Source organism: Eretmochelys imbricata, chromosome 1 (genome assembly GCF_965152235.1).
Source record: "Eretmochelys imbricata isolate rEreImb1 chromosome 1, rEreImb1.hap1, whole genome shotgun sequence".
NCBI lineage: Eukaryota > Metazoa > Chordata > Testudines > Cheloniidae > Eretmochelys > Eretmochelys imbricata.
In genome coordinates this window covers 194,596,000-194,620,636 of record NC_135572.1, presented here as the reverse complement: position 1 = coordinate 194,620,636, position 24,637 = coordinate 194,596,000, and the positions used below count along the sequence as shown (strand labels likewise).

The 24,637-nt window shown below is 43.6% G+C and overlaps 1 protein-coding gene across 9 annotated transcripts in view; it reads right to left on the bottom strand.

Annotated features, from left to right (window-relative positions):
• The window catches only part of CD47 (CD47 molecule), a 38,651-nt gene that overhangs the window by 11,631 nt on the left and 2,383 nt on the right, over positions 1 to 24,637 (bottom strand). For 8 of the 9 annotated variants that reach the window (XM_077821034.1, XM_077821043.1, XM_077821052.1 and 5 more), the window contains exons 2-5: positions 18,974 to 19,324; positions 9,990 to 10,079; positions 8,902 to 9,000; positions 437 to 529 (exon numbers count right to left, since the gene is read on the bottom strand). In XM_077821034.1, the coding sequence (XP_077677160.1) occupies positions 437 to 529; positions 8,902 to 9,000; positions 9,990 to 10,079; positions 18,974 to 19,324 (633 nt within the window). The remainder of the gene's footprint in view (positions 1 to 436; positions 530 to 8,901; positions 9,001 to 9,989; positions 10,080 to 18,973; positions 19,325 to 24,637) is intronic. The other variant, XM_077821060.1, reaches the window with a different exon arrangement.

Below are 24,637 nucleotides of genomic sequence, written 5' to 3'. Positions count from 1 at the left end.
CTGAATACTAGTCCTGGCCAGCTTGTGTGATGACTAAAGAAATCCTGAGACAAACAGCTAGGCCTTTCCCTTAAAGGACAAGGGACACAATAAAAGCAAACAACATAAGTGGAAAAGTAAACAAAAAATCCCTGAAGGTTGTGATTCAATCCAATCCTATGACCCTGGATGAGGAGTCTGAGCTACCCAAAGACATTCTACCCCCAACTCCATCTCCCAAGCAGACAATTCACAGTTCTTTTCTTGATCACCTAAGCCAGGTGATCTCAGGTTATTCCCTTGTTCACAGGACATTAGGAAGACCAGGACCGCAGCACACTGTCATAGTGCCTATTTATGAATGACAAACATGTAGGTTATGAGTAAAAAAAAAAATTGTGTTTCTAATATTAGACTGAGATGCTTTTAATGAGACAGTAAATAAATGAATCCTCACCGATCTTAAGCAGAAAATACTGAAGTGGCACTAAAATCACAGCAGGGAGTACAATTAAGCCAAGTCCAGCTTGATTCTTTGGCTCAAACCCATCTGTAAACAGTTGTACAAATTAGTAAAACAGAAAATCATGGCTGACATTAAGCACATGCAAAGCAAGTAACCTCTTGGGATCCTCACACTTTTAGGGGTCTGGAAATCCCAAGCACGCTCTGCAACTCACTTCCTCACCTTTGATCTCTTCAAGCAGTAGAACAGGAAGAAGAAATCAGTTTTTGGCCTAATTCTCCCCTTCTGCAGTTTGGAGCTCTACAAATCACAAGGCTGCCCTGGAGCAAATCCAAATGGAGTAATACATTTTAAATAAACACCCAGTAATTACATAACCCATTGAACCCTGGTGAAGATTTTGTACTCTTTTCTTTCACCTGGCCATGTTCAACCTAGAGGTCTGGACTTCTGCTGGGACTGTAAATGTTTGTTCTGTACATAAGGGAGTCTTTGCCCGAACTTGTTTAAATACCAGGTTCTGGAGAAAATAACATTCCTGGATGGGATATTCCAAGCCCAAGGTATAGGAGTTTTGTTTAATATACTGTGTTGTTTACAGTGATAAGGTTTGGTTCAGTTCTTTTCTCAGTCCTGTTCGTTCCTCCTTAAAGAAAGTTTTCATTGCCTATATCTTGTATATTTAATACTATCTTGTCTCCCGATTCTTCCTTCTATGATAGTGGATTATCTTGGTAGTGAGATACACTAAGGATTCGGAGTACTCCACACTCAGATCCTATTGAACTTCACTTAGATTAAAGACATTCTTCTATTCTGGTAAAGTTTGTGGCCCGGCCCGGCCCAGTCAAGTACTGGACCAGACCAGTTATGGGTTAGTCTCATAAGAGGAGGAGAGAGAATCTCTTCTAAGCCAGCTCCATATATATTACCACATATGGGGCCAGATCCTCAGCTTCATCAATTTACAACAGCTCAGGATCTGATCCATTGTGTTGGATACTGATATTAATATGTTTTGATATTGCTTTGTACAGATTTGCATGTTGAACAGAGGTCTTCAGAAGGATACCTTGTGAATTTGATTGCAAATATGGACAAAGATTAAACTACTTTTTGAGCCCCAGCTTATCAAAACTGAACTCCAGATATGAAATTTAAGCAAGCACCTCTTATGAGCTCAGAATTACCCATTAGGAAATCAAAATAGAAAGAGCACACATTTGAAATGGCATCATTACCAAGAATCAATAACTCCAAACTAAGTGTTGCTTTTATGTTTACTAGATTTGTTACTTAAAAAAAAAATCCAGTAAATAATAATACATTAACACTATACAATCTATACCACGTCAACGCATTTTAACAGATTTTTACATGTTTTTGGACTCAATCCTGCAGCTGCTCCTCATTCAGAAGTCCCACTGACATCAATTGGAATTCTTGGTGAGCGTGGAACAGGAGTTAAAAAGCCCTTTAATTAAATCTTTTAATCTGCATATGAAATTGATTCTCTTTCTTTTTGCAGTTTAAAAATAAAAAGATTATTTTAAACAGAGGCAAGCCTCTACAGTATGTTTAAAGCATTAGAAATACTCTTATCCAATATTCCATAGTTTCTTACTGTGTAACTTTAATAACTTCCATAATGTGTAACTTTAATCTAACTTTAACAAGTAGTCTTATGTGACAATTACCCTTGACTTTAATGAATAACTTTATTCACATGCATCAGTGTTTGCAAAACCCAGGCTTCAGTCAGCACTTTGTAGCTGTGGAAGTTATACAAGCATTTTTTTCCTCCAGGATCTACATGGTCGCACTCAAATTTAGCATTCTCCTCTCATGAGACATATGGAGTTTGCTTTTACATTACTGGGAAAGACACATTAATAGCCTGAATTTACACAACTAAAGTCAATAGGACGGCTATCATTGACTTTAATGGGAGTTCTGATTGGCTCAGTTCTTAAATTATGAATATTTTGACTGCACCCTCCAAGGAAACTTACTCTGCAGCTGATGGAATAACACTGCTCTACCCTGATCAGCCCTTGCTTCTGGATAGCACTGGGCACGTCAAGTAAATTGCCTTGCTCTGTCTCCCTGCATATGTGCACAGACAGCGATACAAAAACAGAAATCCATTAATTTCTCAACTGCCTTTCTCTCTAACCAAATTGAATACTGCAGTGCAAACACATATGGGTTACACAAGCAGAAGTCTTGGATTGTTGTTAGTTCTTTTGTTTTTTGGGGGAATTCTGTAACAAGGGAAAAAGAGCAGAGCGTGCAACCAGAAAGGACGACACTGTGGGAAGAAGAGAGAACATTCTTCAGAGTGCAGCCTCTACTGCTGATTTCAACACCTGGTAACTGGAGCAAAAACTGCCATGCACGCAGGTCGTAAAAAATGCACTACTTGGGAATATTTTCATGAAATTCCTGTACCTCTGGATTAAAAAAAAAAATGAACACATGCCAAATGCAAACAATACAACAAAAAGATGTAAGGCCTGGTTGCCAGAATGAAACATTATGAAAAATAATCCTCAGAAAGCAAAGACTTTGAAGATGATGATGTAAACATGTCTGAACCATCAGGATCAAATGGTTAATAAACTTATTTTTCCACCATTCTATGGACTGCCTATGATATCTTACTATGCTAGTGAACGATAACTTAAATTACTGTCATAAATTTGTGTTTTGGGTGGATTACTTATGAATTTCAAAATGTTTATGTTTAAAATATAATTGATGTTAGTTGTGGGAGTATTTATCAATTAAATTTTTATTGTTACCGCTGCACTTTTGAAATATTTTTTTATTGCTCAAAATAATCAAATATACTAGGCGACGATTTTCTGTTTAAAAGTAGTTTTATCAGGCATTTATTAATTTTAACATTTAATTTTTTTTTCAAGCTGTTTGGTATTTTTGAGATAAGCATTTAAATAGATATAGATAATCCTTATAACTTATTTTTACTATACAACTGCGTTTAGAATAAATTGTATCATTTAAACAGTGGTACAAACAGCAACAGTAGGAGAAATCTTTCATTTACAATCTTCTATTTTTTAAGCAGGGCCCTGAATCACAGGGAGTGAGAGTGGTTTTTTTTTTTTTACCATTTTATTTCAGGATCCAACTTATACACAAGGGGTTAAAGAACATCCATCATCTGAATGTCTACAACTTCACAGCCATCTGCTGGTAGCACCAGCAGTGCTGCAACTAAACATACATCAGACTATAAATTACCTATATTAAAAAAAAAAACAAAAAAACGCCTTCTCTTCATCATCCAGTAAACATCATGGATGAGTTTGTAATCAGGACCAGCTAGTTCCATCAAGACTTCATCGATGAAAAGACTGCTCTTTTTGCAACAAATTCTCCCTTTTGTCTTGTTAAGAATAACCATTTCAATGACATGGTTCGATGATTACGATGAGGTTCCACTCAGCAGAGCAGACATTACTGAAAGGTTGCTAGATACAGTGTATGAGAAGGAAACTGAACAGCGTGCAAAAACATTGACAAGAAATTATTTAATCTGGGTCTTGATAGAGAAAGCAATGTGTACACTGATCCAATAATATGTGCTTGTGCGGCAACAAAAGATGGGGATGTCTACCTTATAGAAACAACTGGTACCGCCGAGTACTTAAAAGTAGCAGCAGCAAAAGCTATAACAAACTGATCAAAAATTCAAGTGTCAAGTGCATAGCTTTTCATAGACAATGCTGCAAATGTAGCACAAATGAGAAGAAATCTAGAAGAACATAATGAAAGGAACATGAAACTTATAATGTATGGGTGCATTGCTCAGTTGATGCATCTTCTATCTAGCCACAGACTAAAGGACAATTCCAGCATAAAGGAAAATGTTGCTGAAATTGCAAAATACTTCCATAACAAGCACGCCGCTTCAGCTTCACTGAAGAGAGAAAGAGAGCCAAACTAATTCTGCCCCAAGACGTACAACAGAATTCACTGGTTGACTTTTTTGAGCTATTTATCAAGAACTGGCCTATTCTGATGACAATTTATGAAGAAAATCATGACAAAATAGATGGAACTATCACAGTCAAAGAAAAACGTAGAAGATATGCTAGTTCTGTAGCCTTGGACAAACTGCAGAAAGATAGCTGCTGTATTGCTAATGCTGTTGAAATCTGGAAAGCCAAGAGACATGGTAGAAAGAAATACTCAGCAACAAAGTTAAATTTCATGCAGCAAAGAAACAAATGGATCAAGCACTTACTCCACCTCATTTTCTTACCAATATTCTCAATTCAAAAATGAGGAGGGAGTGTTCTAAAAGTTTGAAGGACAGTCGCAGTAACTTAGCCCTGGTCTACACTACGAGTTTAGGTCGAATTTAGCAGCGTTCAATCCATCTAACCCTGCACCCGTCCACATGACGAAGCCATTTTTGTCAACTTAAAGGGCTCTTAAAATCGATTTCTGTACTCCTCCCTGAAAAGGGGATTAGCACTAAAATCGACATCGCCGGGTCGAATTTGGGGTAGTGTGGATGCAATTGGACAGTATTGGCCTCTGGGAGCTATCCCAGAGTGCTCCATTGTGACCGCTCTGGACAGCACTTTGAACTCAGATGCACTTGCGATCCTGCGTAAGCCAGGTCGCTGTGTCACATGCACTCTGTGCTGTGTCAGCCTTGGGCGGGGGCATGACTGCTTTGTGAGCAGGAAGGCCATAGATAGATATAGACATTGCATTAGGTAGCTTCTGTAGCTAGAGAAAACATTCCTGTGCATTCGGCAAAATCTGTGGCAAAAAAAAAAACAGAAGCCCCGTGACACATCAAACTATTAATAATACACAACCACACGTTACATAAAGTATAACAGGGACCACGCGAGGGATACATTCAAGTTGGGTTTCTGTAGTGTAGTGGTTATCATGTTCACCTAACACATGAAAGGTCCCCGGTTTGAAACTGGGCAGAAACAGGTCACTGTTCCTTTTTCTGACTCCCCTCCTGCATTTTTAGCCTTAGAACAGACCGTGCTGTAAAATTTTACTTTGAATTATATCAATTATGAGTTAAATAATATGGAAGCTCTAATTTATAGTCCCGGGTTCCTTTCCCTTTCAGCTGCTCTGATAAATTAACATTTTTGTTGGGGGTGGGGGAAAATTTTCATGAAGCCTTTTATAGGGATTAAATGATATGTAGGACTCTGAAATAATCTTAATGTGGCCCACAGAGTGCAATCCTTCATTCTGGATTGTCATTCCACAAATTGAACTGCTCCTTATTACTGTCCAGGCTTCACGAGTCTGGGGCAGGCTGGGGTAGGTGTGACCGCGCCGTGCTGCTGGCTGGGAGAGCAGCCTGAGGCAGAAGCCTCCAGCTCGCATGATATTCCAGGCTGGACTGAATCTTCATGAGATGAAACTTAAAGAAGAGAATGACCTGGAGTCACTCCCATTAGGTGCTCTAAGAGGAGGATAGCCATGTCTGTCCAGGCACTCCTGATCGACCTCACAGAGGTCTGCCAGGACCACCCAGGAGATGTACAATGGCTAACAGTCCTACTGCACCGTCTGCCACGAAGGCAAGGAGCTGCTGTTGTGTAGCAATGCAGTACAGCTTTTGCCAGCAGCATCCAGGAGACGTACGGTGATGGTGAGCTGAGTGAGCTCCATGCTTGCCTTGGTATGGCAAGCATGGCAGCTGGCTGAGTGGGAGTCGGCGGCTGGGACCCTGGCTGGCAGGAGTTGGCGGACGGAGCCCCAGACCGGCAGCGGGCTGAGCAGCTCAGCCCGTTGCCGGTCTGGGGCTCCGTCCGTCGGCCCCACTCAGCCCCCTGCCTGCTTGGGGTTCCGATCATCCAGGATGGCAGTGGGCTGAGCGGGGCCGGGACCCCGGAAAAAAGGCGCAAAATGATTGTCTGCCCTTGCTTTCATGGAAGGAGGGGGGCCTGACGACACGCACCCAAAACCACCCGCAACAAAGTTTTTGTCCCATCAGGCATTGGGAGCTTAACCCAGAATTCCAATGGGCAGTGGAGACTGCGGGAACTGTGGGATAGCTACCCACAGTGCACCGCTCTGTAAGTCGATGCTAGCCACAGTACTGAGGATGCACTCCGCCGACTTAATGTGCTTAGTGTGGACATACGCAATTGACTGTATAAAATCGACTTCTAAAAATCGACTTCTATAAAATCGACCTAATTTCGTAGTGTAGACATATAAGGAAACTACTGTCTCATTTTCATGAGACTTAGCCAAGTAGGAACTTAAGCTTCACTCACTTGGGCATATTTGAACATTTTTCCAGGCTGACCTGAAATAATCAGTTTAATTCACCGATTACAGTTAATCTCTTTGTTCCTTTAATAATTCATTTAGTTGTAAGTGTGACACATGTTTTGATAAAAGATGTTTATGTATCCAAAACATTTAAGGTTGCTTTGTTAAATAAAAGTAATTTTATATGCTGTTTTTTGTTTAATTAAATTCCAGTTACCATCCTAATGCAGCTTGTCACAAATCATGAACAAAAAGTTAATTTAACTAGTAAATAAGCAATATATCATTCACCATTTTCTAACATACTCAAAATGTACAATTAATAAAGAATCTGAAAATAGTAAGCTATATAACTGCTTAAATCAATGTATATTGGTATAGCATACCCTAAGCAGCAAAAAAAAGAACCAAATCTAGTGTAAATGCTCTATTTAGTTGTAAATCAACATGTTTAATGATTATATGAACTAATGGGAATGCACCTTTCTTTAGAGAATAACTGAAGTACAAATGGAAAAACTGATTAAAATCAATTATTTAAATTGAGACTTTCCATTTGGTGATTAAATTGTCTTGATTTAAATCAATCCACCCTGAATCAAAGAGTAATTATCAATGTTTCACTGTGAAACTGGGGGTATATATCTAGTGGGTCCTCACAGGGGTCTGTCCTGGGTCCAGTACTATTTTATATTTTCATTAATGACATGGGTAGTGGAGTGGAGAGTATGCTTTTAAAATTTGTGGAGGATACCAAGCTAGGAGGGGTTGCTAGTACTTTGGAGGACAGTATTAGAATTCAAAATGACCTTGATGAATTGGAGAATTGGTCTTAAATCAACAAGATGAAATTCAATAAAAACAAATGCAAAGTACTACATTTAGGAAGAACTAAAAAATGGGCAATAACTGGCTAGGCAGTAGTACTGCTGAAAAGGAATTGGGGGGGTTATTGTGGATCACAAATTAAACATGAGCTAACAATGTGATGCAGTTGCAAAAAGGATAATATCATTCTGGGCTGTATTAACAGGAGTATTGTATGTACAATACGGGAGGGGCAACTGCCCAGCTCTATTCGTCACTGGTGATGCCTTAGCTGAAGTATTGTATCCAGTTCTGGGGTGGCACACTTTAACAAAGATATGGACGAACTGAAGAGAGTCCAGAAGAGGGCAACAAAAATTATAAAAGATTTAAAAAGCCTGACCTATGAGGAGAGGTTAAAAGAACTGGGCAATTTCTGTCTTGAGAAAAGATGACTGAAGGGGGGCCCAATACCAGTCTTCAAATATGTTAAGGGCTATTATAAAGAGGACAGTGATCAATTGTTCTCCATGTCCACTGAAGGTAGGACAAGAACTAATCACTTTAATCTGCAGCAAGGGAGATGTGGATTGGACATTAGGAAAAGCTTTCTAACTATAAGGATAATTAAGAACTGGATTAGGACTTCCAAGGGAGGCTGTGGAATCCCCATCATTGGAGGTTTTTAAGAACAGGTCAGGGATATCACCTGTCACTATCACTATCACCTGTCAGGGATAGTCTAGGTTTACTTGGTCCTGCCTCAACGCATCAGACTAGACTAGATGACCTAAATTTCTATGGTTCTATAAGACACTTGAAAGATAAGCAGACTGTTTTTTTTACTGAGAAAATTTAAACATAAACTTTGAAATAGAAGGTAAAGAGGCTCCTTTGTGGTATACAACTTTAATTTATGATCCTCTATTTCAAGTAATTCTGGCTGTACTGGCAAAGGAAAATAGGTAAAACACTGTTGAGCAAGTGATCTCTCTTTTAGTTCACCGACTCCATATGAAATTCCTAGGGGAATGTCTCTAGTGAGTTCCACCTTTTCACAGCTATTGTTATGGCTCCTTTACCAATCAACCTACAGAAACCTTGAAACATTGATTCTATCAAGAAATTTCAACTCCTCCTACCTTCCCATCACAAATTACCCATCTTCCCTTTAACCATTTTTACTGATGGTGCACAGAAATTCAGCATTATACCAACTAAAACACAGAAGAGTGAACTTCTGGCCTGATTTTCAGAGGTGCTGACAACACGCATTTCTCAATGAAATCAACCTTCCGTATGCTTATCACTTCCGGCCACTGATATGTTAGACGACAAATAATTATTACACTTACCTAGAACTAAAAGGATAAAACCAACAACAGCAACAACTGAGATGATGATTCCTGCAATAATTAAGCCAATGTTCTCCTGAAATGTAGTTCCTTTTGATACTAAAGGAAAATGAAAGTAAGAGAGATAATTTGTTTAGCAATGAAGCATCATTTACAAGAATACACATCTTTTAAATTATGACCATGGTCAGAAAAAGGATCCCTTCAAGAATGGCATCTTGATGTTGTACATCTTTCCAGTTGTCCCTACAGTACTGACAGCAATAAAACTTGAGATCAGTATCCTAGATAAATTCCTAATCACAAATTAATTTACATCCTGCCTACCACAGGGCACAAGTCAACTTCCATAGATTTCACTGCAAGCTGGATCAGTTCCATAAAACCCTTTTGCCATTTCAATTAGATATGGTTAGTCTTCATTTATTTTTTTTTTCAGTGCATTATGAACTGTTTGTTCAGGTGATTAGGATGCTAGCCAAGGACATGGAAAACCTGCATTCGATTCTCTGTTTAGCCACAGACTTCCCGTGTGACCTAGGACTTCTGACAGATTCATAAATTCCAAGGCCAGAAGGGACCACTGTGATCATCTACAGTCTGACCTCTTGTATAAAACAGGTCTTAGAACTTCCCCAACATAATTCCTAGAGCAGATCTTTCAGAAAAACATTCAATCTTGATTTAAAAATTGGCAGTGATGGAAAGTCCATCATGACCGTTGGTAAATTGTTCCTTTGATTAATTACTCTCACAGTTTAAAATGTACACCTTATTTCAACTCTCCATTTGTCTAGCTTCAACTTCCAACCATTGGATTGTGTTATACCTTTCCCCACTAGACTGAATAGCCCATTATTAAATATTTATTCCGCATAGGAGGTACTTCTAGACTATAATCAAGTCACACTTTAACCTTCTTCTTCTAAAAGGTCTACACAAACTGGCTTCTACTTTCCATCTGATTTTTTAAAACACTAGATTCCATTTTCTGTTGCTCCATTTTACCCTGCTGCTTCATTTATGAAAATGATATTCGCACTAACATTTAGCATTTGTAAAGAACTGAAACAAAATTTAATACTTACCAGTAACGCCTAACTGAATCCAATAAAACAAAATAGCGCAGACCAGGAAGAGTATGATGAAAATAGATTCTACTTGTGGGAACCACGGCTCTGAATTGACACACAAAAAGAGGGAAAGGGAACAGTGGGGGACATAAAATTTGAAGTTATTGGGTTTACATTATAAGTGCTCATTTTAGCCTAGTCTGTAGGCTGCTTAACACTCTCTCTGCTACCAATTTTAAAACCTATAACTACAACCTTTGATCTTCTGATGTAATTGGGTAAAATATGACAGGCTGTTCCCTACTCATTCAAGATTCCAATTACTGTAACTCCCAATTCCAGAAATGTATTTTTCCCCCCCATGTTCCTTATCCACATCTAGACTAAGGAAGGCATTAGCAAGGTTTTTGTTCTTGTTTCATGCATTTTACCACCACTACACATACTGGTATCTCTGCATTGATTTCTACTCATCAGTACGCTCTGATTTCACCTGTCTCTTGGTTGCCTTTCTCTCACTAATCTCTCATACCAGGTTACCAGCCCTTCCTCAACGGCTCTGGATGGGATCAGAGCCAACTGAAAGTTACATTACTTTTGTCAAGTGCATGCTGCTGTTCATGGGCATAACATGCAAAACAGCAAGGAACAGAAGCAGAAGAGATTATATCCAGGTAAAGTCATATGTCTTTGTATGACACCTTCTGGCATTCATGCATGCCAAGGGTTGCCTCCCAGTTACAGGACACAGCAATTTCGAAAATACCACTACTTTGCTAAAAGGCATGCATAAATTCTGGATTTCTGCACTCGGCCTTCTTGGTTTAAATTCATTCACCAAAGACCAAAGTCTACCTTTTCTATACTGCCCCGACACTTGTTCCTCTATTCCCGCCTCTCCACTCAATGGAATTTTGCACTTTCAGCTACTACTGCTAAAAAAAGTTCACACCTTCAGCTAGATTTACACTGCTCACACACATCCCTGACAACACAACTCAACAGCCAGATTCCCAGCCCCAGAAGCAAATTGTTAAGTACAACTACACCAGCATTTTGTGGTGGGACAAGCTGCCACACTCTTAACACCATGCATTGGACTCCTCGTGGTTAGCACGATGCTCAGCACTTCACATGTATGCCAGTTTGGAGTTGCTAGAACCATTGCTGCACGGAAATAGCATAGTAGCAGGCTTGGTGCCTGATGTTCCCTGGAGGTATGGGGAGGGATGCTAGGAGAAGGGCCAGGATGAAGAAATCACAAAAGGGTTGAAGGACATGAGAAGAGAGTGTGGGGGGATCAGGGGAAGTATATCAACTTCCCTATCACAGCAAGAGGCCTGACATAGTAGGTGGTTTTATTGATGGCCCTTTGTTTTATCAATGACCATACGGCAGTGGGACAATCACAAGTGATACACCTTGGGATTTTTGTGGAGAGCAGTACAGTAGGGAGCGTGATGAAATACAAGGGTAATGTATTGTTCCACATGATCTCTCTGCCAAGAAATGTTGGACTGTCTTTTCCATGTAGCCAAGCACACAGGCTAGTGGATCTCAGAAGCCATTCCAATTTATCTGCCTTCCCATTTTGCCCCACAAATGCACACCGGGGGCTGCCCATTAAAATGTCTATCAGGAACAGGGCTACGAAGTCCTTCAAAAAAAATCACAGCCAAAAAAACTTTTTTGTCAGTGACTGTAACTGAGCACCAGACTCAGGTATCCACAAACATTCCCAGACACATAAAACATATCAACAAACCCAGGTACCGGGATTTATTCATTCGGTCATTCTATCTGTACTGCATGAGAGAGCATTACACTATTCTATCAAGGAAGTGTGGCCCAAAGGTCAGGAGTCAGGACACCCTGGCTCTGTCACTGACTTCCTGCGTGACCCTGGGGAAGTCACTTCATCTCTCTGTTTAACAATTTCCACCACTGTAAAATGAGGATAAGTACACTTTTCTATATAAAGTATTTTGAGATCTACCAACTGAGAGCACTATATGTAGAGATCTGAAGACAGAAGGGCCTGATCATAGTCTTCAAATGTGTTATGAAGAGGAAAGTGATCAATTGTTCTCCATGTACACTGAAGGTAGACAAAAAGTAATCTGTTTAATCTACAGGAAGGGTGATTTAGGTTAGATATTAGGAAAAACTTTCTAACGGTAAGGATATTTAAGTACTGGCTTTCAAGAGACGTCGTCGAATCCCAGTCACTGGAAATTTTAAAGAACAGCTTAGATAAACACTTATCAGGGATGGTCTAGAGCAGTGGTCTCCAACCTTTTTAAGCACAAGATTGCCTTTTGAATTTAAGTACAACCCAGGATCCACCTCAAAGAAAATGTAGAAATAACAGTTTATTATGTTATATAAAGCTGAGATCAATTACTTAATATACATAATTATACATTTTCCCTGCTTACTAAGTCTGACACTTGTGACTGCACATTACCAACCAGTGTCCTGAAATTCAGGTTGTAATTTGAAATAGCTAGTCGGAGGCAGTCCTGCAGATGTGCATCTGTGATGTGGGTGCGATACTTGGACTTGATAATCTTCATTTGTGAGAACGCCATCTCACACAGATTGGTGGAACCAAAGTAAGCTTTCACTTTTAAAGCACAGGACAACAGAAGGGGATACTTTTCTCGGTTTACGAGTCCCCAAAAATCGCTGTCCCTTGATCTGGCTTTCAGCTCAATGTTAATCTGCATGATAATCAGCTCCATATAAACTCCATTACTTTGTAAATCAAACACCTGATGGAATGTCAGGGCCAACCCACCAATGTCTGCTGGAAGGAACGGATTTGAGATCTACATGATGACTGGCTCCATCATGTCTAATTCTTGAAATCGCCTCTTGAATTCCTCTGCTAATTTGGTCAGCTGTGCACAGAACTTTTCAGGGTGGAACCATTTTTCTTTGTCTTCAATTTTTTCTAGTATTTTCTCCATACTGGGAAGTGCTGCAGCATTTTATCCTTTAACTGGAAGGATTACAGACTCAGTTTCAATTTGAATGCATTCACCGCTCTGATTGTATGTGGTAAGTTTCTGCCCTTTCCCTGCAGTTCACAGTTCAGCTCATTCAATGTGGACGTTACATCAGTAAGTCCAGCAGCCATACATTATCTGAGAGCTCATTACACACTTCATTCCTTGATTTTAGAAAAGTGATGATTTCGGGCATTAGATCCAAAAATCTTTGCAGGACTTTCCCCCCGCTTAACCACCTCACATCTGCATGGAGGAGCAGCTCACCGTAAGTAGCATCCACTTCGTCAAGTAAAGATTTAAACAGGCAGTGCTGGAGGGCTCTTGCTCGAATTGAGATTACAATTCTGACAACGATTTTCATTACATGTGAGAAGTCCATAACTTTATTTGCTAGTGCTTGCTGATGGATTATACAGTGGTAATTCACAAATGAAGGAAAATCTGGATCATTTCTGCAAAATGAAACAAAGTCTGCATGTGCGCCAAGCATGCCGGATGCACCATCCGTTGAGACTGAAACAAGTTTCTTGATTAGAATGATTTTCTCAAGAATGTACTTTTTGAATTCATTATAGATATCTTCACCTCTTGTTCTCTCTTTAAGGGACAAAACAGTCAGAAGGTCCTCTTTAGTTTTGTCATCCTTAAAAACCATTTGAACAAAAACAACTACCTGGGCTGTGTCGGTCATGTTGATTTATTCATCAAACTGCAGTGAAAAGCATTTGCAGTCATTCAAATCCTGCTGTAGTTGCTGAAAGACGTCGTCGGACAAAGATTCCACCCATCTTGCTACTGTGGAAGCACCAACTTATATGCTCTGGATTGCTGTCATCATTTCCTCTTTGTTTTGAAAGTCTTTAAATAAGGAGTCTGCTGCCACAGTCACTGCCTCTTTAAATACTTCTCCATCCGTAAGTGATTTATTGTGTTTTGCCAGCAGATGGCAAACACTAAACGATGCTTCAGTAGAGGCCTTCCCTTTTGCTGCTGGTTTAGTAAAACATGACTGTTGAGCTTTCAAAACAGCCTTTAATTCATTAACTTTCTTTGTACATAGTGGGCTAATCAAGGGGAAACTGTTCTTGAATTTGCTATGCATTGTTTAGTGGTGCTTTTCTAAATTCCCCTTTTTACTTATTTAAATACTTGTGTGACACAGAAGACACACGCACTTATCTTTCACTGTCGCGAGCAGAAATTTATTTTCCCATTCCGAATAAAAGTTGTAGGTTTTCGGTTTCTTTTTAGATGGCCCGGGTTTGTCACTCATTATTAATGCTAGCTAGCTAGGTATGTATTTTTTAGTATAAAAAGAGAAAAGAGGAGAGCACTAGCTACAACTATAGTCTAACACTTCTGAGCGGTAGATATGCGTGCCACGCATGATAAGCTTTTTTTCTTTTCTTTTTTTCCAATTCTGCACTTGCAACCAAAGGTGCCAAGAGTTATGGCGCCTCCTGGTTATTAGGAAAGAAGAAGAGAGCACCCCTGTACTTTGTGGGGATAAGACTGGTCATGCTGGAGCCTGTCTCTACCCCTGGCTCATGTGCAAAGAAGAAATAAAGTTTCAGGAAATTTAACAGAGAACTAAAACCCAATGACCTTCAATGAAAGGGCCCTCAAGCTTGGCTGTTTCTTTGCATTCATCTGTCAGGTCCAAGTGCTCAGATCTGACCAGCGCTGCGTGCAGGCTGCCCAACTCCAGAAGGAGAAAGAAGTCAGCTCTTTTGCTTCCCCCATGACCGCCTTCCTTCCTGAGCAAGCACCCAGGCCAAGGAGAAACCCCCTGCAGGGCCTGTGGGAAGCAGGGCTTTGCATTTTCCCCCTCAGCTCCCTCTAGCATGTAGGACAGCTGTCCCATGGGCTGGAGGCCCAGGGGAAAAGCCTGTGAGGGTTGGTGCGCCATGGGGCTTGGTGGAGATTGTTTGCTTGACCACAAGCCCTGTAACAGGGGGTGGTCTGGGCTGTCGCCTAACTGTGTCTGTGCTCCTAGCCGAGGGAGCACTTTCTCCTCAAGGCTCGCAGGCACCAGCCCCAACTTCCTATGGCAGCTGGTGAGCTGATTGTTTTAATCCTCCACCAGGGAGCTCCCTGCTGAATGCACACGGGCAACCAATGCCAGCAGCCTCGTCTCCCCTCCTGAGTCTGGGGGCATGGGGGGAGATGGGGGGCGGAAGGGGGAGGCCGTACTCAGAGAAATACCTTCTTGTGGGCTAGATCCACCACTTTCCACGGCAGCTGGACCAGCTCTTTCTCATGGAATCCCAGCTTAGCCCCCTGAGCACCAGCAGTCTTCCCGAACAAGATCACCAGGTAGTCAGGAGGAGAGGAGGCAGCAACGGTCAGGGGTAGCAGCAGGCGAATTGGTGGCAGGGGCAGCAAAGAGTGGGAGGAAGCAACAACAAAAGGATGAAAGGACAGAGGTAGGTTGGATAAGAGGCGGGAATTCCAAACTGGGGTTGAGGCAGCTGCAGGAAGGACGAAAAGTAGAGGGGTTCCAGAAGGGGTAGCAAAAACTGGGGATAAGTGGTGAGAGGCAGCAGGAGACAGAGGAGCCAATAGCACAGGGAAAGGGAAGCCATAACCCAAAGGTAACGGGGCAGGAGGAGAAGCCACTTCCTAGCAAATGACAAAGTTGCCTATGATATCAACATATCCTCTAGAGCCCAAAGGAACTCAGCTGAGACCTGGCTGTTCAGCCCCTCACTTGCTCTGCATGGTTATTGCATCGGCCCTTCTCCCTGCTGGTGACGTGTAAAACCACAGAAATGTGAATAGCTATGACACCGCTTCATGATCACTAGAGTCCCAGTGCCATTCTCTCCTGGAGCTCCATGGAAGAAGGGAGGGTGCCCTGGTTTGTAGTGCAGGGAGAGGTTCAGGGGACATGGTGTCCACTGCCTATCCACCCCACTGCAGGAAGAAGAAACTCCATCACGCGCCACATTTTAAAGAAGCTCAAATCAACTCCACAGGGAAACCGGCTCTGCTGAAGCTTTGAATGTGGGGGAGGTTAGATGGGGAGTAGGGTCCAAGATGGGAAGGTGGACTGACGGGGGGGAGGGGGGTTGTGGAGCCAGGCTCCTAGGGAAGAGGAAGGAGATGATGACGAGCAGGTGAGGTGTCTTCTCCACTGGGAATGGAAGGAAAGCGGCGATCACGTGGAGCAGAGGGATAGGATTGGGGCTGGGAGCGGAAGGGAGGCAAAAGTGGGGTTTGCCAGTATAGCTTATTTTGCTCATAGGTGCTGGATAAGATACTGATAAAAGCGCAGTTTGGCTGGGATAAGCTAGTTTGGCTAAGAACAGTCTGCCATACAGTATAGCAGTGCTCTAGCTTCTAGCTAAGTGCTCCTATTATAGGTCTGGCCTCCGTTCCTTACACACCCACCTCTCCTGGCCAGTCATGCACCCTGCATGTGTACACAGCGTGCAAACCCCAGTCCATTAGCACCAACAGGTATCCCAGATACACTAGCACTGACATGCTGGTTGTGACGGTCCCACAGACAGCTCACCATGATACAAACACATGCACAAAGCTGTCCACATAATAACAATCCCAGTCACATGCTCTCCTTGCTCAAGGCCCCAGGTAGTGACTGGATTTTCTTCTGGAAGCAGAGGCACTGTCCCTCCTGCCTGAGGTTAGTGGAGCCTCTTCCCTGCCAGTCCCTTCCCACCCTTCCTTCTCCTTATTCAGCATTAATGTCACCCCCAACAGCTCATTCATCCTCCCAAATTAGCCAAATGAATTGTGTTGTTATTCCAGTTACGACACTGAATGACCTGACATCAAAAACCATTCTGAATTCGCAGTGAGAAGGCAATCTATTATTTCGTTCCCCTGCCCGGCTGGGAGCACCAGGTTTTGGGCTGGAAACAGGCTCTGCTCCATTAATGGTATTTCAAAGCCCCAGTCAGGAGACTAGAGTATTTCATTTCATACCATGGCAATTACCAAGGTAGCTGTTGTTGTTAACCCCCTGCAGCCTCTGACAGGCTAAGGCTGCTCTTTTGTTTGGGATGGGGTTGGTATACGCCTTGCATGTGTGTGGTTTAACCTGTGTGGGGCTGCTTGTTTAATCAGGGCTGTTCTCAAGCTGGGGCTTCCTTTGACTGGCAACACTGATTTCCTGCTCCTGCCCCCCCCCCGCCACTATTGAGTGACTGGGGATTTCCTCTCTGCTGGTTTCCCCCAGATGTAGTGTCTTCTGGCTGGGTGTGGCAAGGGAGCACCCATCGGCAGTTGCTGGAACTTGTTCCGTGCAGAAGCAGAAGCAGCAGCGCTGCGTTTCTGCCCAGGTTAGGAAATGGGTGATGGGCAGTTTTCTGCTGATGCCTTTTCAGGATCAGAGGAGAGAGCCTAGCAGCAATTCAAGGCAGTAAGCCCAGCCCTCTCAACACCTCCCTGTCCCTTTAAGCATGTTTCAAGGGTAAGAAGAAGGCAACACCACCCGCTGAGAATGCATCCACCAAATCAGCGCTGCAGCTATGCCAGCAGCATTGCAGCCTGTGGTTCGGGCAGAGAGCTGCATTTCAGCTGTACTGTGAGTTCAGCGGGCGCATCTGGCATCTGGGCTGCACTGTTTCTGCAGCGTGCGCTTTGTTAAAGTGCCGTCTGCTACTGGAAAACCACCACCTCTTTGGCTGAGAGTGCGATTGGGTGGGATGTACTCCCCTAGTTGGCTGCGATGCTGAAGGAGGTGACGGGACAAGATGGAGGACTGAGACCGGGATCGATGCTCAAAGGCTCCAGGATCGACCAGTTGGTGACCACTGGTCTAGAGCAGTGGTTTTCAAACTGTGGGTCGCGACTGGAATGTAAGGCACTGGATCAGGGCGGCTCTGGTCAGCACCGCCGTCCGGGCCGTTAAGAAGTCCCATTGACGGTGCTGCCCAGCTAAGGCAGGCTAGTCCCTACCTGTTCTGACACTGCACTGCGCCCTGGAAGTGGCCAGTAGCAGGTCCAGCTCCTAGGCAGGGTGGCCACATGGCTCTGCGGGCTACCCTGCCCCAAGCACCGGAGCTGGAGGGGAGGCAGTGCGTGTGGGCAAGAGCCGCTTGCACACCTCTGCCAAGGAGCTGGACCTGCTGCTGGCGGCTTCCAAGATTCAGTGCAGGCCGCAGTGCAAGGACAGGCAGGAAGCCTGCCTTAGCACCTCCGCTGCGCCGCTGACCGGGAGCAGCCCGAGGTAAGCCTGTGCCCCAACCCTGCGCCCCAATCCCCTGCCCCAGCTATGAGCCCTGCAAATCCGGAGCCCGTTCCTGCACCCCAAACCCCTCATCCCTGGCCCCACCCCAGAGTCTGCACCCCCAGTCCAGAGCCCTGACCCCCTCCCATACCCCAACCTCCTGACCTACTCCAGAGGCCTCCACACACCCTGAATCCCTCATTCCCAGCCCCACCCCGCAGCCCTTACCCCTGCACCCCAACCCTCTGGTTCGGTCCTGAGCCCCTCATCCCCAGTTCCATTGGGTCGTGGGCATTAACAATTTTCTTCAACTGGGTTGCCAGAAAATATGTTTGAAAACCACTGATATATATTTGGATATATATTTGGTCCTGCCTCAGCTCAGGGGCTCAAGGAGGATGTGTGGACCACATGATCTCTCGAGTTCCCTTCCAGCCCTGTATTTCTATGATCTAGAAAATGGATCAGAATATACATAAACTAAAATGAGTGTGGCACAAATACCATAGAGTCTGTAAAATCTAAATCAGGTGAAAAAGCCTCAGCATCCTTAAAAGTTAACAGAGACAATGCCAGCCGGCAGGCCCAACTCTTACTCACAGAAATATTCCCCTGGACTTTGATATAACTATGCTCACAAGGACTGCTCAGGTGAGTAAAGACTGGGTTTTATGTTCTAGGTATTTTTAATGGTTCATTTTTACATTTGTTATTTTGTGTCCTTTCTCTCAAGGCCTGGTTTGTTTCATTTCATAGCAGGCTTACAAAATCACATGACATCAACTTACCTACACGGTATATAAGTTCAATTACAGTTTCTCCTTCCCTATTCGATTCTGTTACTTCACAACTGTAGTTTCCTGGAACTGCTTGCGTTTTTGAAATTGACAAGGAGGCACTGCCCAGACTTAAATTTTGTACAGATTCTAACACAGCAGATGAAAAATTCCTGTTTCTGTGGGTCTCTTCTGTAAATCCGTCAAAACTGAAAAATTCTTTTTTTTCTAGTTTCCATTTAACAAACATGGCTCTAATACTCTTCTGTGCTAGATTAGTCACTATGCAAGGTAGGATGACTGTTTTATTACAAATGGTTTGTTCAACAGACTTGATTGCATTGAACTGCAACTGGGCAGAACCTGGAAGAAAAAAAAAGTTTGATTAGACAGTCTTCCACAATTAATTTACCCAACACCTGAGCAACAAGAAAGCTATTTAAACTTTTCAATATTTCATGGATGGCCAGACCTGATCATACACTTGAAACAAGCACAGATTAATGTTCTTCATTAGAGACAACAAGAGGGAAAACAAGAGATAAGAAGAAGAAAAACTCTGAGAAAGAGAGGAAGGATGGATGGATTTAAAAAAAATATTCCCCAAGAAGGCTATGCTTGGAAAGAGAGAGGAAGAGGCAAGAGGAGATTACAGCCCTTTTTTAGACATATTTACTGCTTCTTGATTCTTACATGATGTTTGGGAACCACCACAACTGGTGTCTTAGAAGTACCTAACATACATAAGTAAACATTAATACAACATTCTCAGTGCTGCATCTAACCAGACAATTCTTCTGGGATATTTTCTGGGTCTAGGGCCACATGGAGAAAACATCTGCACTAAGGCCCAATTTCAGCAAAGCACATGTTTAACTAAGTATATGAGCAGTCCCACTAAAGTTCGACTTTGACTTAAGGCAGACATGCATGTGCCTGTGCCATCAGTTACTGTTGAGGGAATTCTGTGTGCAGAATTTTTAATTTTTTGGCACAATATTTTAAAATTCTGCAAATTTTATTTGTTAATAAATGTGGAGGCTCCAGCATGGCAGTGGGGAACACAGGCCACTTGGAGGTGGGAGATCACCATGCAGCTCCCCTCCCCTGGGACAGCGACTTGGCGGTGAAGCTTCACCTGACCCTAACACACTGAAAGGGCCGGGTCTGAGCCAGAAACACCCCGGGGCCCTGCCCAACTGTGCCAGGCACATCAGGTGTGGGCAGGCCGAGTCAACCCAGCAGGATCCAAGTGCAGAGGGCCTTAGTAGGGGGGATCCAGGTGTAGGGCAAGCTGGCTGCAGATGGCTCAGTAGGGGATCTCGATGCGGGGGGCTCCAAGTGCAGGGGCAATAGAACTCTGCAGGGGGGTCTGGCTCAGCAGGGGGAAGTTGCGGTGCTCAGCAGGGGGATCCGGCTGCAGCTGGCTGGGGCTTGTTGGGGTGAGGGTCTGGGTGTAGCTGGTTGGGGCTGAATAGGGTGAGGGTCTGGGGGGCACATCGGGATGGTCCAGGTGCAGGGGAGATGGGGCCAGTTGGGGTGGGGGTTTGATGGGCTTTCTTAACAAGGGAGCCCCAGCGGCAGCTGCTGCCAACGGGACACCAGATGCTGGGCTCCTGCTTCCTCTATGCCCTTCTCTTCCCCATCCCATCGCCATTCCCTAATGCCTCTTGCCCCATCCCCTCCCCATTCCTCTCCCCACTGTCCCCTCTCTCTATCCCCCTCACACCAATATCCACCTCCCCCACCCTGTCCCACCCCCTTCCTTCCCCACTGCCTCTTCCCCCCACCCCACCAGCCTTTCCCATTTACCCCCGTCACCATTCCTGCCTTCCCCCACCGCAGGCACTCACTGTTGTACAGAAAACAGGATGGTTCCCAGTACACAGAAGGGGAACATGACAAGCACTAGGACTCAGGAGGCAGTGTTCGAACAGCACCCTCCTTCAGCCAGGCAGCTTTGCGCTTGCAGAAATGGGGGGGGGGAATGGAGAATTGCAGTGACAGGTGACCCCGTGTGGCTCCCACCTCGCCTCTGTTTGGAGGGACAATGCCCTCCCAAACTATGTCCATGGGCATCCCCAGCCCCTCCCCACGTGGCTTCCCTGTCACTTTCTGCAGGGAAGCAAAGAAATCTGCGGGGGGGGGGGGGGGAGGGGTTTGGAGGAACGACGACATGTTTTCCATATACACGCATTGGCACAGAATTCCTCCGGGGAGTAATCAGTAAGGGACAAGCTCTTCTTCTGTAGAATTTTTCTTTGCAGCTGAAAGGGGGCTAAGGAGGGAAACAAACACCACTGTTGTTTCTGCTTCCATGCTCCCTAGAGAAGCATGGAAAGGATGAGTGATGGTTTGTACAAAAGTTATGTTTGTTATTTGTACCTCCTGTACTCTGAAGGTGGAGCCAAATCCCCTGAGGTTTAGAACTTACTTTGCAAATTATGTCTTATTTTTGTATAGAGGGATTGCTCACCCCCAAAATATGTAGATCAAATAAGAGCATATCTTCTCATTTATTTAGCTGTATCTGGTCAGTAGGTCAGATAATTCAGAAATTTCAGGTGGTATTTTCCTACACTATGAACCAAAATTTATCAGAATTTTTAAAAACAGAAGGCTAAATTCTCTCCACATATCCATCTAAAGGTTATCTTATAGCATTTATTGCCATAGTATCTAGACGCTTCCCAGGTAAATGAGATCTGCATGGCAATGATGCCATTGGGAGGTAGGGCCAGGAGTGGGGCCACAGTCAGGGCTGGGGCCGCAGCTGGGCAATGGGTGGAGCTGGGGCCACAGCTGGGAGTGGGGCCATGGTCAGGGCCTGGAGATGTGGCTGGAGCTGCAGCCAGGCCGGGCCAGAAGCCAGGGTCTGAGGCCGCAGCTGGGGGCAAATCTGGGGCTTGGAGCAGAGCCGTGGCCAGGGGCTGAGGCCACCAGCAGTGGGAGCCATGGCTGGGCCAGCAGCCCAGGCCCAGCTGGGGGTGGGGCCTGGAGTGGGCACCAGAGCCGTAGCCAGAGCAGAGCTCGGCGGTGCTCCTTCCCTGCCCCCCATGGGGGAATGCCTGACCCCACTGTCCCCCCCAAACATTCCTCTATGCCCCGCTAGGGGGTGCACCCACAGTTTGAGGACCATTGATCTAAAAGCTTGGGGTGCAAGTTTTCTAATAGCATAAAACATTCCTTTTCAACCCTAAGTTCTCAAGAATATTGGCTGCTATAATGTCAGAAGTTTAAGTCAAATAGGGTGCCAGGAGAAGCAAGATGATAATCAAAATAATCTGATTTTACAGCACGAGTGTCTATGTTCAGTATTTTTGTTAGTTATCTACAGCTCAACAACTATAGTGGGGTTTTTTTTTTTTTTAATTAAAGATTCACAATATCCAATTGCCTTCATGCCCAGAAGCCTCAAACTGGATCAAGAACCTCAATGTGCTAGACACCATATCAAGACCCGCAAATCCTGCGAACACTTGTGCGTAAAGTTAACCGTGTACATGAGTTACTGGGCGCTCTGCACAAAAAATATAAAAAATTCTGTGCCAAAAAAAAATTCTGCATACAATACTTTAAAATTCTGCAAATTTTATTTGTCAAAACAACACTACATAATCACACCAGTTTCAATTATTTTGATAATTTATTTCAAAATACCTGTCAGCAAGTAAGTCTGTAACAATACAGACAGACACACACGAATTCTCCCAGGAAGAGATAAAGAAACCCCTATGACAACCCAGATTTCTGTTTCTCTGCCTCCTTCCCCCCAGGAGCCCAGCCAGAGGCCAGAAACATACAACCCCCCATCTCCCGAGCCAGCCACGGTTGCCCCCCCCCCAGCCAACCCCTCCTCTGAGATACCCAACACCCCCTCTGAGCCCAGTCATGCGGCCCCACCGGCACATATACCCACACCATCTCCTCCATAAGCCCAGCCGCGGCCGTCCCCCTTGCCCAGATACCTGCATCCCGTATCCCCAGGGCCCAACACCTGTCCCCCTTTCCCCCAAAGCTCAACCATGGCCCCCCCAGCCCAGACAGACATCCCCAGCCCAGGGATCCAGAGGGAGAAACAGCCTGATGCTTGGCCCCAGGCTTGCATGGAGTTTCTTGCATGCCACCACCTCCCTCTCTCAGGGAGTGCTGGGAATTGCAGCTGCTAGGAACCCTCTACATCACTCCCCCTCTCCCCAGCAGTATCTTCTGTGTGCAAGCTGGGCTCTGCCGGGTCCAGTGGCCCCTAGTGGCAGCCAGCAGCACTGCAGCCCATCTCTGTGGGGGAAAGGAAATTCTGCATTGCGCAGTGGTGCAGAATTTCCCCAGGAGTAAGAGTAGTTCCAATTCCACTGACTTCAGTTAGATTACTAACATGTGTAAGTGCCTGCAGAATCATGACACGTATCTGACAACCAGCCATAGCTCGTAAAGCTTTTTTTCCAACTGGTACAGCTATTTGTAGTTCCAGTAAGCTTTTCAAAGCACTGGTCCTTGATCAATAATCACCTCCACCCCAAAAGCAGCTGATCCTTGAACTGTATTACTGTTACACACTGCCACTAATCACTGGATTGGCCATTAATATAACAAGCATAAACAAACTTTATATATACTACAGTATTAGTTGGCACCTTGTAATGAAAACGCGCACACACACACATATTGCTTTGGTCAAATAAAACAATCACTTAGCTTACTCATTGAACTTTCTTGACTATACCCTGAGAAAACCAAAACATAGTAAAACTGTACATAGAGCTATACACTAACAGATTGTATAAACTTTATTTTAAGAAGTCTAAGTTTATATTAAGCAAATACACACCATTAAAAAATGACATTGGTGCCCTAATAAAGTGAACAAATGACTCTTATAACTAAAATTTGTAATATTTCAGCTTAAGATTCAGATTTTTTTTTTAAAAAGGTTCAACAGAGTTCACTGCACAAGGACAAGTTACAGCTTATGGGATGAGTTTGGGAAAAACATTATACGGGAAAAGCTAAACTCATACCAAAGAATGTAAATATTTTCCATTCTGACTTTAAAACTACAGTATAGGAAAGTAGACTATTTACCAAGACTCATGAAACACACAAAATCATCTAAACCACTCAAAATAAAAAGTACAGTAGAACCTCAGAGTTACGAACACCTTGGGAAAGGAGATTGTTTGTAACTCTGAAATGTTCGCAACTCTGAACAAAATGTTATGGTTGTTCTTTCAAAACTTTAGAACTGAACATTGACTTAATACAGCTTTGAAACTTTACAATGCAGAAGAAAAAAGCTGCTTTTAAGCACCTTAATTTAAATGAAACAAATACAAAAACAGTTTCCTTACCTTATCAAATATTTTTTTATCTTTTTTTTTTTTTAGTAGTTTATGTTTAACACAGTACTGTACTGTATTTGCTCTTTTATTGGTCTCCGCTGCTGCCTGATCTCATACTTCTGGTTCCAAATGAGGCATGTGGTTGACTGGTCAGTTCGTAACTCTGAGGTTATACTGTATTAACTTAAATGTTTCTTTAAATTAACTAACATAAAAGTCTTGAGAGTTATCACTTTGTCCCAAATTCAGCAAGGTATTCCAGCACAAGACAGTCCTATTAAGCTAAAAGGAATACTCATATGTTTAGATTTAGGCACGTTACTGAACTGGTCCCGTC